Genomic DNA, 13,638 nt, shown 5'->3' on the forward strand with positions numbered 1-13,638 from the left:
TAGTCTGAGAACCACATGCTTAAGAAATTATATGTTCTAAGTGGAGACATTCTAACCAGCCACGGCTGTGCTCCTTGTTCATTGTAACACAGAGCAAGAGTCCAAGCTCCCAGTAGGACCTTCAGGCAATCCAAGATAAGGTCTAATACAAGTTGTTGACTTCTATTGAAAGGTGACTATTATGTGACTGCTTTCTTTAAAATCATTGTCTAGTTAACCAAGAGAACAGAAATTTTTACTATTCTATAATATATTGAAGTTAGATTTAAAAGCCTGAAGCATTCAATTGATTTTCCAAACAGTAAAGCCAGCAAAATAATATCCCTTCCCTCCCACTTTTTAAAATGAAATCATGCTGACAGGACTGTGAACTCATTTTCATTCCATGAGAAAAGAATGCTTCCTTCGGAATTTCATCACAGTACTTGTAAAAAATACAGTACAGCTGGGTTTTTGTAAAAGCATGAACTTACTGAAAGCAGTGAAATAACTGCTAACATTCATATGTAGTATTGGGTTTAATACATCATGACTAATGTGAATTAAAGAAACACAAAGACAAGGATGAAAAGGGACCTCAACAGGTCTGACAGATGTTTACCTAGCTTGTCCTTAGAAATTTTCAGTGATGGAGATTCTACAGTACTCCCAACTTGCATGGCAACTTCTTGCGCAAATCATTAGATAAACATCTCCACATGTCCAGCTGGTATTTCTACCACCACAATTTACTGTAGCCCATGACTGCAGAGGACAGAGTTACTTCCTCTGTATTTCAGCTTTTAACTCTGCTTCGATTTTTCCAAGAACTTCCATTCTTCTTTTTAAGCTTTATATCAGCGACTGTAATTTTGAAAAATTCTTCCTTCCCACCTTGTCTTAACACTGACCTAGTACAACCTCTTTAAAATAAGGAATCCAAAACCAACCATGTTTGTGGTCAGAAATGACAATAATCAAAGTCAGAAGACAAATGATCTACCATAAAGAAAGAGATGTACACAACTCTACAATTCCCACAGATTTCTAAGAGCCCACTATCCCCAATGTGTGCTTTATTTCTCCCTGTTCCTTATCACATTGTTTTTAGACTGCATGACAATGTTTAGAATGGTACCTTGGTACCTCCCTTACTCCCAACAACACAATTCTTTCATTTTAGCAGGAGAGGCTTCCTGAAGGAGACCCACGTTGAGGGTGCAGGGAGAGGAAAAGGAGATAAGCCTTCCAAAGTCCAGCTTTATTTGATCAGGTTCCTCACCTCATCACTCTGTGCTCTACCAATTTGCCAAGAAAATTGCATAAATCCAACCTTTCTGTCAGACTTAAACTAAAAACAAGAACAGAACTCCCATAGTAAGAATGATGCACTTTTATCGGGCTAGCACACAAGGACAATATCAGCAGTAAGCAAGGCTTACAACATCAAAGGCATAAAAGTTAAAGTTCACTTCTTATACTAAACTGATGAGTTAATCTGATTTCCATGTAAAATGAACAGGTACTCGACAACCATATAGTTACTGGAACGAAGCCCAGAGTCACGACATTCTCATTAGCTAGAGAAGAGAAGAGAAAGTGAGTTAAATTGCTCAATAACAGTAACAACACTTGCAACCTATCTGTCAGATATTCTTATGTCTATCCCCTATTGCTCTGCTACTAAAAATTAGTAATTATACATAATTAAGTTGGTTCAAATATTTATTATAGAAAGAATAAAATAGAAGTTTTCTGCTTTCTCTTAAAAGTGGGGTTTTTTTTACAGTATCACAAGAATTTACTTTACAAAGCAGTGACATTTGATCATGTAACAGTACAAATTAGATAGAGACTTGGCTTTTGCTTTGCTACAGCTCTAAGAAAGGTGGTTCATACTGCACATCTTTCATAAATCTGAGGTTTTATATTTGAGTGTACTGCAATGGAAATCAATCCCAATGAAGCACACCACACTGCCTTCAGGAGCTGGGCCTATACACTGGGATCTATAAAGCTAGGTATCATATAAATTCAGTGACTGGGCTGGACAAAGAAACTGCTGGCCCAGCCTTGATATTTGACTTGACTTGAAGTGTCTCCAAGAAAGATACAATGGACATGTGTCTACAGGCTAACATGAGTCTTTGCTACTGTCACTCATTTTTTCTCGGTCTTCCTTAATTCACTACTGATAGACATAAACATAGTAAGTTATTCATTCAGAGAAGAGTTTGAATAGGAAATGTTTTGTAAGACATAATTAGTGATTGTAATTTTATTCACAGTATATTGTATTTTCCTTAGGTGAAGCTGTAGGATGTAAGAAGTAAAAGCACATCATAAACTAATCTAATCCAGCATTCTAAGCTATGTAGGTCAAGAATGGCCTGTCTCCTAAGCCCTAAAAACTGCACAGATATCTTCCCAAGACTGATAGCCACCTGACAAGCACATCTCCGAGCTGATGGGGCACGGTGCTCAGGGAGTATTCTCAGACAGACAGGAACAGTTCTCCCCAGTGCCCACACTCGGCTGTCAGTAGGGCTGGGCTGAACATGCAGCTGTGTCCTAGGCTGTCCTAGCAATGTCTGCCCTAATTGTCCCTGCCAACGTGCTCCCTCCCCCAGCCGGGAGCAGAGCTCTGTCTCCGTGCCACTGCAGGCGTGTGGCACTGAGCGGGACCCACGGCCCCGCTGCTCCTGACACCGCTGCATTACCACAGCGCTTTTCACGGCAAACATAGAAGCAAAAATATCCTTTCCTGCCAACGTGCAGACAAAATCTAAACACACAACAGAACCATTGTATCAAAACTTACCATGTTTTCATTTTAGGCTCGAAAGACAATTCTTCATGAAGGTAAAAACTGTGCCATTTTATGGACTGACACAGTTCTGGAGACATTTTTTTAGAAATATCATAATAATGGCCAAACTTCGTATATGTTGTTGGGCTGGCCTGTGGAAACAACAATACTGATTACAGTCTTAAACTATTACCTGTGAAAAGAAAGTAATTAACTAGCAATACACTTCAAACCTCTGTTTCTCCCCATTCAGCCTAAATAAAAGTTTCAAGCAGAAAAACATTATCGTATTTACTACTAAGTTTTTGTTCCCCTGTTGTCATGTGAATTTTCACAGAGAATTCAACCCTTACTGTTCCAAGTTGCATCATTAAAGTGCAGTCAGATAATTAAAAGAATGCATTTTTGCACATGTTCTAGACAGAAGATCACAAATTTGCAAAGGCCAGATCTATGAAATGTGCAGAACACCATGTGTTCTGCCTCTTCGATTTTTCAGTCTCTGAGAATTATATAGTGCTACAGAAATATTTTCAGCTGATTTGGTAAATGTTTCCTTTATTTATGATCAGTGAAAAAACCAAACCATTGCATCTCCATATAACTGATTTTAACAGAAAAATAGCAAATAGCTAAAAACTATTTTTAATTTTTGAAAATTGAATAAACAGTAGGTTGAGCATTACACACAAAAACTATGATTTCCCATAATGAAGATACATTTTCCTCAGATCTTAATTTTGGTATATAAAACATCATAAACCAAACTGAATATATACCTGGCCAGGAATTATGCATTTGGATGTGTTCTGCTAGTAAATAGAGGAAATGAACGCATGTATTTGTTCCACATTAATGAAATTCAGAATACAACCTGCAACATTATTTGAATTATACATGTGAAGTCAACCCCCCAGATTATAACATATAATATTCAAGTAGAGAGTATCTTACAAAAAATGTATTAAACTGTTAAGATTAATTAGAATGACTTGATTTAGAGTAAATATTTTGAAATTATAGTAGTTTTTAGGTCTGGTCAGTTATCAGAGAGTATCAACAGTAACAATAACGCAATATTTTTCCTAGAATAACCAATGACCCCCAACTTTTAATTAAAATAAATAATTAGTTTTTAATTTAAAAAACCCCATGGAATATCTAGTCATAAAAGGCAAATCAGTTTTACTGAAAAAAAAAAAAAAGATAGAAACTCACATTCCCTAAGTCAGTGTACCAATTTACATACTGGCGTCTGATTTTTAAAGTAGGCAGTCCAATGAAACATAACATTCTATCAAAATTTAAATATTTTTATGGTAAAATGTAACTTTATTCAAAACAAGGATTCTGAAAGCAATTTAAACAGGGGCTGTTCTTTGGCCTATAATCTATTCTTTATCCGGATTACAGATCAGAATGTTTTTACTGCAATCTCTGCCAGAGCTCATCTTTTTATTGTGTACTTCCAAGCCCCCTTAATGTTTTAGAAAGGCCTTGACTAACTGAACTTTGATCTGATGTCTTCATTGAGAAAAGCTCCAGGTTGCCCATTTCAGATGCAAATCCTTACTGAGGCCCAATAGAGTTTAGTAAAGACAGCAAAAAAGAAGAAACAAGAAGTTTCCAGGATCCTCTTTGAGAATCCTGAGGCACATTGGTGTCCTTAATCCACCCTGCTGCATGGATTAAGGTAGGTGATAACCTCTCTTGATTCCAAAGAATGAGCACAGCGCCTACAAACTGGGTGGAGCCTGGGATTTGGCGCTAATAAACCCCCATAAAAGCAATAAAAGCTGGGTCCATGTCAGAAGGCCGTGAATAGGCCTCAGTGTCCTGCATTCCCAGGCTTAGCGGGAAGCTCGCAGAAAGCCTACCTGAATCAAGTAAGCATGAATAATCTGCCTTAGCAGAATGGCCATGGAGAGCACGGAGCACACACTGGCCATCCCTCTCAAGTTTGAGCTGATCAATTTATGACTGGACCGGAGTGGAGGCTCAGGCCAGCTCTTTCCTGGATTCCTGTTTTGAACAAGGAGAAATACACTAAATTGTCAGTGAGCAGAGCGTGCTTTTATGCTACCGTCTGCTGTTAATGTTTCTAATTGCAATACTAATGTGCTAGAAATCTCAGATTTAGGATGAATCAAGGCAGAAAATTGATTTCATGCTGTGACAGTTTATATATTGCCCCAAGAACATAAGCAGTTCATTCAAAAAAAAAAAAAAAGAAAAGAAAAGAGAAGAAAAGAAGAAAATAAAGAAAACCTCGCACTGTCTTGCATTGCAAAACAGGCTCTCCATATACTTAGAAGTTTAAATGAAATTCACCTCTGATACAGATGAAAATAACAAACTGGCAAAGGCACATCAGGCATAACAAGGCCTTTCACTCCAACAGATTTCTTATAAATCAATCTTTTTCTGATGCATGGTATGTGCAACATGTAGAGCGAAACTGTGACAGCTGTGAAGAGCACTAATACAATTACCATGCATAAGAACAAAAATGAGGTACCTGGCTAGTCTATATGGGGTCTAAAAAATGGAAAGGGAGTATCTGAAATACTGATCAAAATCTGTTATTACTCAGAAACAGTAACAAAATTAAGCATCAAAAATACCACAAAGACAGCTTTTACTCAGCATTCTTGCTCTGTATTTAGCCAGATAATGGATAGAAAAGTTTCTGCTATCATGTTTAGAGTTCTAGCTAAAAGCAAAGCTAATTTTTCTCTTTCACAGTTGAAACTATTTGACAGTAGTTTTTGAAAATGCACTGGTATATCAGTTCAATCAGTTTGGAAAATATGCCTTGGAATTTTATTCAACATTGGTTTTTACCAGCGAAGGAAAATTTAAAGAATTAATCACAACCAAAGTTATTAATTAAATTATTGCACTAAATGTATTGCTGTGTGTAGCAAGGCAGTATCAGATTTTTCCTCAATGGAGTATATTCACCAATCAAATTAATATAGTACAGAGCCAAAATTTTATGATAACTGCAATACAAAATACTGAAAAATATCAACTTCAAACCAATTTTTCACCAATTAAAATGTTCTGAGGAATTTTAAGCATAGATAGTTTAAGACTGGTATTTTGTGTGTTTTAATTTTTCAATAAATCTAACATACACATAAAAATATTGTACCTCAACTACTGCAAATGATCAGCATCCAATTCAAAAAGTGACAATAACAAGGGAAACTCCCCCAAAAAGACTGACCATCTTATTCTATCTTGTATAATCAATTTGCAATAATCAAGGGCATGTACATCATGCCTTTTCAAGAAATATTACATTAGTGCAAGAAGTGTTTACTGCTATGAAGTTCAAGAAGATGAGTGCACACCCAACTGAATTTTTAAATAATTTTTCTATTTTGTTAGAACATCAGAACACAATTTGTAAACAACATGCAATTGTTTTCATATCAATGTACAAGGAACTCTGCTAGATTTTAAAATAGACAAATTATTTTGGGGATGGTTCAGAGTGGCACAGCAAGCTCCACAATAATAAAATTGATGAGATTATATGATTACCCTGGAGGCTGTTTGATTTGGCATGTCACCATATATAAGTCTTTTCTGACACAACTATATAGCCATGTCTGTGCAATTTCACAGAAAACCAAACATGCCAAGCCTTGTAAGATCATTTTGTCACATTCCAATTATGTTTTTAAGAATACAACTGAACTTATTAGGCAGGTATGACTACATCTAAACCAGAATTAATAAATGTAGGCTAAAATGTATAGACAAAGCTGGGATTTTATTCTGGATAGCCAGAAATGCTGTAATTTTGTTAAAGACTGATTGTGCCACTGGATTAAATAAGAAAGTCACCAGCCATGGGAGATTGATTATTCACAAAACACTAACAACTGTAACCTCTGAAAGACTGAGCACTGAGCTCGTTTCTTACACTGTCCCAGCACAGTGATTAGTTTCCAGTGACAGTGAAGTTGATATAATCTCAAGTGCTTGCTTTAGTTGTTATGCACATGGATAAGCAGGTCAACAGTTGCTTCAACACAGTACCTTCACTACAGAGATCCAGTAAGTCGTGTTGATTAAACCTACTTAAGTAATTTGTGTACAACTAAATTTGGGCCAAGTTTGTAAGTGAGTGCATTATCCAAACTTTTATAAAAAGCTGTCTCAATTTAATAATACTCTTCGAAAAATCCCATGGAACTTAAATGTTGTTTATTTTAAAATTACTATTGTCTGTATAAAGTTTTAGAGATCCCGCAAACTCTCAAATTCCCTTTCTTTTTGTATCACTAGTAATTAAAACATTCAGTGGTGTAAGATAGTTTTCCCTCAAGAGGCAATCCTGTAACACTGTCCATTAGCAGTTCTGTTGCCTAGGTTCTCCTGAAAAACATTTGCTTTTCAAATTCATTTTGAGTGCAAGAAGAAAGATGTAGGAAATAGCTATTACCTCCATTTTTGGTAAATTTTGGTAACGCCAGGCTATTTTCATAGAATCATGAAAATCCTCAGACTTAACAGCCGCTGCTTCATCTCCCAATCCCTTCTGGTGGGTATCATCAAGCAAAGGGGCTGGAAGTTCCTACAGGTAGAGAGCAAAACAATGTCAGCTATCTACAGCAGAAATGGCAGTTCAGATTTTTATCCACACCCCCCTCCAGCTAGATAATATAGTTATCTGAGTATAATGGGCAGTTGTAAAATCTGTAACAAAGCCTGATTAAAAGAACTCTCCTGGAAGACTGGCTCCTACTAATACTGAGCAGGAAAAAAACCCATGTAATTATTATAAGGAAAATGAACTATAGAAGTAAAAGAAAGAATGCAGAATGGAAATACCACATTTTGTACTCTACTTCATCTTGAGTAGCACTCGTATCCCTTTTTTTTAATCTTTCTTTAAAGGTTGACCTCCTAAACTACTCCATTTCTGAGTGTGGGTAAGTTCCCTGCATAGCAAATTTAAGCCTATTTTAACATAAGATCTTTGTTAGCTCCTGTAAATCTTTCAAAAGTATCCAGCAGACCACAACAGCCTACAGACACCAGCTGAAATCCACTGTAACAGGATGGTTTGAATTTTCTCTTCTGCTAACCACTAGGCATCATATCTACTCATGATGGATATCTCATGAACACAAACACAGGAAAGGGAGGGGCAAATATTTAATCCTGGATATTTTAAAAGTTTCTAATGTACACTTTCTGCCTTTGCTGCACTGCTGAAAAAGCAAACAGCATGGGATGCATTCAGAATTTATGCACTGGGCTTCTACACCTAGTAGGGCAATACAGTGCAATGAAGTTTTCTGACCTAACTTTATCACACCCATCCCTGTAAGCTGGAGGGCACAGAATCTCTGTCTGCTTAAAACAGAACAAGACTTACATGAAAACTATGTTTTCATTGAGCAAAGACTCTCGAGGAAGAACTGTGATATGCCTCAAGGGTTAAACCTACATAGAGCTAGCCAGTATCTCTGTTACAATGTATTGGGTGTGAAAACATAGAAAAACCAAATTTGAAAATTTTAGAAGAAGAATCTCGATGGAAAGATGGGATACACATCAAACACTGCACAAAGGCAGCGCTGATGCTGACCATAAACACCCACGACATTCATGGCTTTGTGTAGGTAGACATGGTACAGACACACACAGAAAGGAGACAATGAAAGTTTTAACACATCCATTTTGGGTTCAGTATTACACTTATTTAATATTAAAGAGCACAGGAGAGAAAATCTGCATATAGTTCTATACATAACCTTACAAACAACATGTGCTACTTGGCTTCTTTCACATAAATTAACATAGCACCTAAAATTATTGAAAAACAAAGAGATTTCAGAGAGTTGTTTCTGTCTCTTTCAGGGGTTGGTCACTACATTCTCTGAGGTATCAGGCAATGGAAGTTATGAAAACTTTCATAAACTTTCTAAGTTCAACAAAGTTGCAGAAATAGAACAACTATGTTTCAGTAGCTAAGCAAAATTCACAAAGCAGACCTTTGAACAAGTTATTTTATTTCTTTTCCTTTCACAAATGAACTGCAAAAGCCTAGTAATGACTCTTTATGAGATTGATTATGTACAGAGTTATATTTTCAGATTTCTTGCAGCTTGTTTAAAAAATACACTTGCATACAATAAACTCATTATTACGGTAGTAAAAATTAAGTTTTATGGGTAGGAAAGCTACATGAAGATGAAAATTTTGATTTAGTATTTACAGTTATCATTAAATTCACAGGCTTGTAACAGCTGTTTAAGTTAAAAAAAAAAAAAAAAAACTTAACTCTGACTTCCCAGCAAAAAATCAGGCAAGCTTTCAAATCAAATGTTTCTCACAGGTAGGAAAAATGAAAATAGAACACTGTACTGAAAGGTTCTGAGAAAGCATACAAACTAGAGCTGACAAGCACCCCAATGCATTTCACATATATGCAGATATAAATTATCTGCATTTACTTCTAAGAGCATTATATAAAGTATTTTTCAAAAAAAGAAAAAAAGCTAATTTTGCAACTCAGATATCCACAATAGAAAGTTAATCAATCTTATTTTCCAACTGAGGTGTTATTTTGAGAACACATTACTCAACAGTTAAACTATTGTGCAGATTTAATTTCCTAATACAGTTATTCATAGATTTAAACTTCCTATCATAAAAAGGTCTTTCTTTTTCAGTGAAGAGCTGCTGATACTTGATCATCTCAAACAATTCCTCAATTAATAATAATTTAAAAAAAACCAAACAAACCAACTTTCATTTCAAAAAGTGAGTCCTGCAAAGAAGCAATTTGGAGGCCAAAACAACATTTCCAGATCAACTTGCTCCCAGGTACTACCGCATCTTTTTGTAGTGGTGGGTAATCTCTGGTTTTTTGAAAACAAGTGCCTGCCAGAGATCATGAAATCCTGCTTAAACACTTCATCAAACTCCCTGGGCTTGCCCCTGTTTCAGACACTACTGATACAGGAATTTGCTACCTCACCCTGCTTTAACATCACTAGGCAGCTATCACTTCATCTGCAAAGCCAAAATCCAGGAAATGGCATATTGTACAATTCTCCTTCCTGGAGGTAAAGAGGAAAACAGCAGCAATGTTTCTTAAAGCTATTTAATATTGTTCTCCCCTACAATCACTGCAAATGACTAACATCTGTGCTGCTGGTTCATTGTTGTTACATAGTAATTGGGAAAGTCAAATTTGAGACAGGGACATTAACTACACAAATTTGTTTATTTTATACATGAAATGCATTTTATGCTGAAAAAAGAACAGAGGTCAAGACAATAAGGGTGAGAGGTTCTTCAAGTATTACTGATAAAGTACAAGCTGCTTAAATAACCTCATGTAACACTGAGAAAAAGTTCCTGCCTTCCAGTCAGAGAACAAAACCTTCTTAATGGCACACTGTGGCAGGGAGACACTACAAATCCCAGCTGTTGACACTCAAGAAACTCAGTCCAAAACAATCACAGACAGACATACTATCAGTGCAACACAATTAGGCACTGTGGTGTGTCTTAACTGCTGCTAAGCATGAAGCAGATTAAGAGATCAAGGAAAAATGGTTTCACCTGAAGCTGATAAAAGATTTTGGCTGCTGGAGATGAAAATCCATCTAAGTATCCATCTGAAACAGCCTTTTTCTTTTGCCAATATAGCTTACTTTTAATTTCTGACACAATAAAGAGTTTTTATTTTGACGTAATAAAAAACTTCTGACATTAGAAAATGATTTAAACATGACTAAATTCACACAAAGCACCCCGAGAAAGCCATGCCTCCGTACCCAGCAGTGAGCACATGCATCAGTTTAGGCCTGGTTTCTGCTGTCTCGTGCCTTGCTGCCCCACAGAAAGGACCAGGAGCACTTGAGGAACTCTCTCATACCAAGAACAACTCTTACATCCTAAGCTGCTTTTCCAAAATGCCTTTACCTGCTAACTACCATGCTTAGCTGAAGAACGTTTCTTAGAGGTACCACGTTCTTGTCCCTGTGCAAGAAGCAAGGGACACTGAGACTTAAGACATTTTTGGGGCTACCACATCTCACAGCCATGCAATTTTCTATGCCAACAAGCACTCTGTTCTAAAGCAAACAGATCCTGGATCACACTCTTCAATGTGGTGATTGTGAACTACATGGCCTCTGAGGAGGCTTTGACCATAATAAGCTGCAGTCTGGAGAAGGTGCTTTGCCTTTGGAGCCAACTGATATTTTGAAGATCAACTGCCTAAGCTCAACCCATTTTATTAACTTGGTTAAATATATTCCAAGATGTATTTAACCACAAATAGGGAGAAAGAAAATTCCAATCCTATTCAAGGTCAGAGTGTATCCGTAATTTGAACATATTTTATATAAAGAATAATAAACAGAGCTAATAAAGATTGTTTACCTCCAGATTTGCATCCCAACTTTATTGCTATTATCCCAGCTTTGGATATCCTCAATTCCATTTACACCAAATTGCATGCAAGAGAGGCAGAACGTGCAGGGGCTGTTTGAAGGTATGCCTGTGCTCACTAGAAGCCAACATGCCCTCATCAGCCTGCCTGCGGACTCAGCAGAATACCTAGATGGTCACTGGTTTTCCTTAGGAGTTACTGTTCATGTCTCAGTCCATAATCTAAAAAAAAATTTTAAACTAGAACTGTGTATAAACACATATGGAAAGGGAGAGAGCTTAAAATTGTGGAGTAGGCTTGGGACTGGGGAGAATTACAGACATAGAAAGGTTATATAAACTTGCTTTACGGGCAATACTGAAAAGATCCACACATTTCTTCTTTTCTTCATATCCTCTTTTATTCTTCACAATAACTAGAATTGGAATAAAAGGCCTTTCCCTCTTCTGACACTGATAATTAAAATGCTATTCTTTGTTTCAAGAAAGGAGCTGTTTCCAAACCTGACTATGCCTGAGTGATACAGAGCACCTCAGTGAGAGAAAAGTCTCCAGTTGTCATTACACAGGTATATTCTCAAAAATAAAGGCTGGATGGTTGGATCTATACTTCACAACTCTTCAGCATGATGAAAACCAAAGAATTACATAATTTATGACTCAATAAATTTATGTTCTTAGAATCAAAATCAGAATTTCAGAAGAACGAAGTATTACTGAAACATGTAGAATTCACTTCCAAAATTTCAACCAGAATTTGGAAATAAAAGTGTTATTTAAACAATGGACTAAGAAAAGGAGAGTTGGGTTATCAGTCCATAATACCTCTATTTAATCTATTTTTGCTGAAAAATATCTCAGCTCCCACATCATATAGCTTTGAAAAGCTTTGGGACTGACAATTTTGTGGCATCAGTGTGTCAACTTTTGAGAACTGTTACATTCTCCCAGGCTAAAAAAAGATAAATCTTTCATAAGGTATATAAAAAAAACAAAGCATGTAGCAGTGTATTAGTTAAAATTAAAAAAACCCCATACAGCATTTCTTGGGGTCAACTAAAATACAAGTCTTTGCTATGCAGCACGAACACACAAAAAGGGAGACAACTGCTAAAGTTATTAAGGGCAGTTTGGCTGGAGAGAAGGAAGCTTGTTGCTGTTTGAAAATTTAAAAAAAAAAAAGTTTGGGAGGAAAAAAATGGTTTTCTACAGTGGCTATAGTAAATGTCAATGCAATTAAAATAATTTCGTTTCCTGCAAACCAAGCTATGAAGGTTTTACTGCAAAGATGGAATAATTTATTTCAGTAATAAACCTTTTATCTTTGCAATAAACCAGTGGATGACCTGTATCTGCCAGCAATCCAGGTCCTTCTGTGTTTGCTGCCACATTACTTTGCCTGCCTTGTTTTGGCAGATGCACGAAGCAAAATCAGATTCTAACAGTTTGACCTCTCTCACTTCTTATGTTCTCTAGGGGATAATAAAATCCAAGATACAATCCCACAGCAGTTAATGAAGCTTAACCTCACACCCTCTTAATTACCAATGCATTACACCAACTATAGGCATCATACTCCTCTCTAAGCTATTTTACAATTCTAAAGAAGTACTACTGTGCTATTATTTAGCAACATAATCCAAGCTGTATGTGAAATCCCTCTTATATAAAATCCTTTGATCCTTATGGGTTTCAATAACTGTATAATTAATAGTCCTTAAGAATTTAAAACATTATCTATTTACGTATCAATAAATATGTTGTTCACAGGATTTTATGCAACTATTTTGAATTGTGGTTATTAACACAAGTATGACAAAAAACATGAGATAAAAAAATACTAAAAGGAACACAATTCACTGTTGATCTGTAACTGCAACAATATTTAAATAGCTTAAAGTCACATAAATTTAAGGCTTTTTTTCATTACGTTAATTTTTAGTGTTTAAAGGACACCAGATGGTAATTCAGGAAGGGCAAATATTTTCTTTTCAACAATGTATTATATAAAAGTCAGTTTAAAGAGCCCTACTCCCAAAAGGGGGGAGGATTCTATTTTGATTGTAAATACATCTGATACAAGGTGTATTGTTAAAGAACATAAACAAATGGATACAGATTATTTTCCTCTTTCAGCAGCCCTTCTACAACAACCTATTTTCATATCCAGGTAAGGCTGGTCTACGGAAATTTTTCTTTGACATTCAGAAAGACCTAATGGATGTCAGCCCATGTGCGAAGAGAAACAAGAAGCAATATTCCTCTATTTTAGGAAATAAGAAAAGTTAATTGCAAGGGTATTTTTTTAACCCATGAGAATATATTCTATACTTCACATACACAGACGTAAACCCTACAGCCAAGTCACAGAACTCTTTTGATGTAACTCCCTTGCACTATGGCTGCATTTCACAACATTT

At 36.1% G+C, this 13,638-nt stretch overlaps 1 protein-coding gene across 5 annotated transcripts in view; it reads right to left on the reverse strand.

The window, feature by feature from the left end:
- ELP4 (elongator acetyltransferase complex subunit 4) overlaps positions 1 to 13,638 on the reverse strand; it is a 136,426-nt gene that overhangs the window by 102,452 nt on the left and 20,336 nt on the right. For all 5 annotated transcript variants that reach the window (XM_017726371.1, XM_017726367.1, XM_017726368.1 and 2 more), the window contains exons 4-5: positions 7,248 to 7,379; positions 2,801 to 2,940 (exon numbers count right to left, since the gene is read on the reverse strand). In XM_017726371.1, the coding sequence (XP_017581860.1) occupies positions 2,801 to 2,940; positions 7,248 to 7,379 (272 nt within the window). The remainder of the gene's footprint in view (positions 1 to 2,800; positions 2,941 to 7,247; positions 7,380 to 13,638) is intronic.

The sequence above is a fragment of the Corvus brachyrhynchos genome, unplaced genomic scaffold (assembly GCF_000691975.1).
Source record: "Corvus brachyrhynchos isolate BGI_N302 unplaced genomic scaffold, ASM69197v1 scaffold281, whole genome shotgun sequence".
In the NCBI taxonomy this organism is placed as follows: Eukaryota; Metazoa; Chordata; class Aves; order Passeriformes; family Corvidae; genus Corvus; species Corvus brachyrhynchos.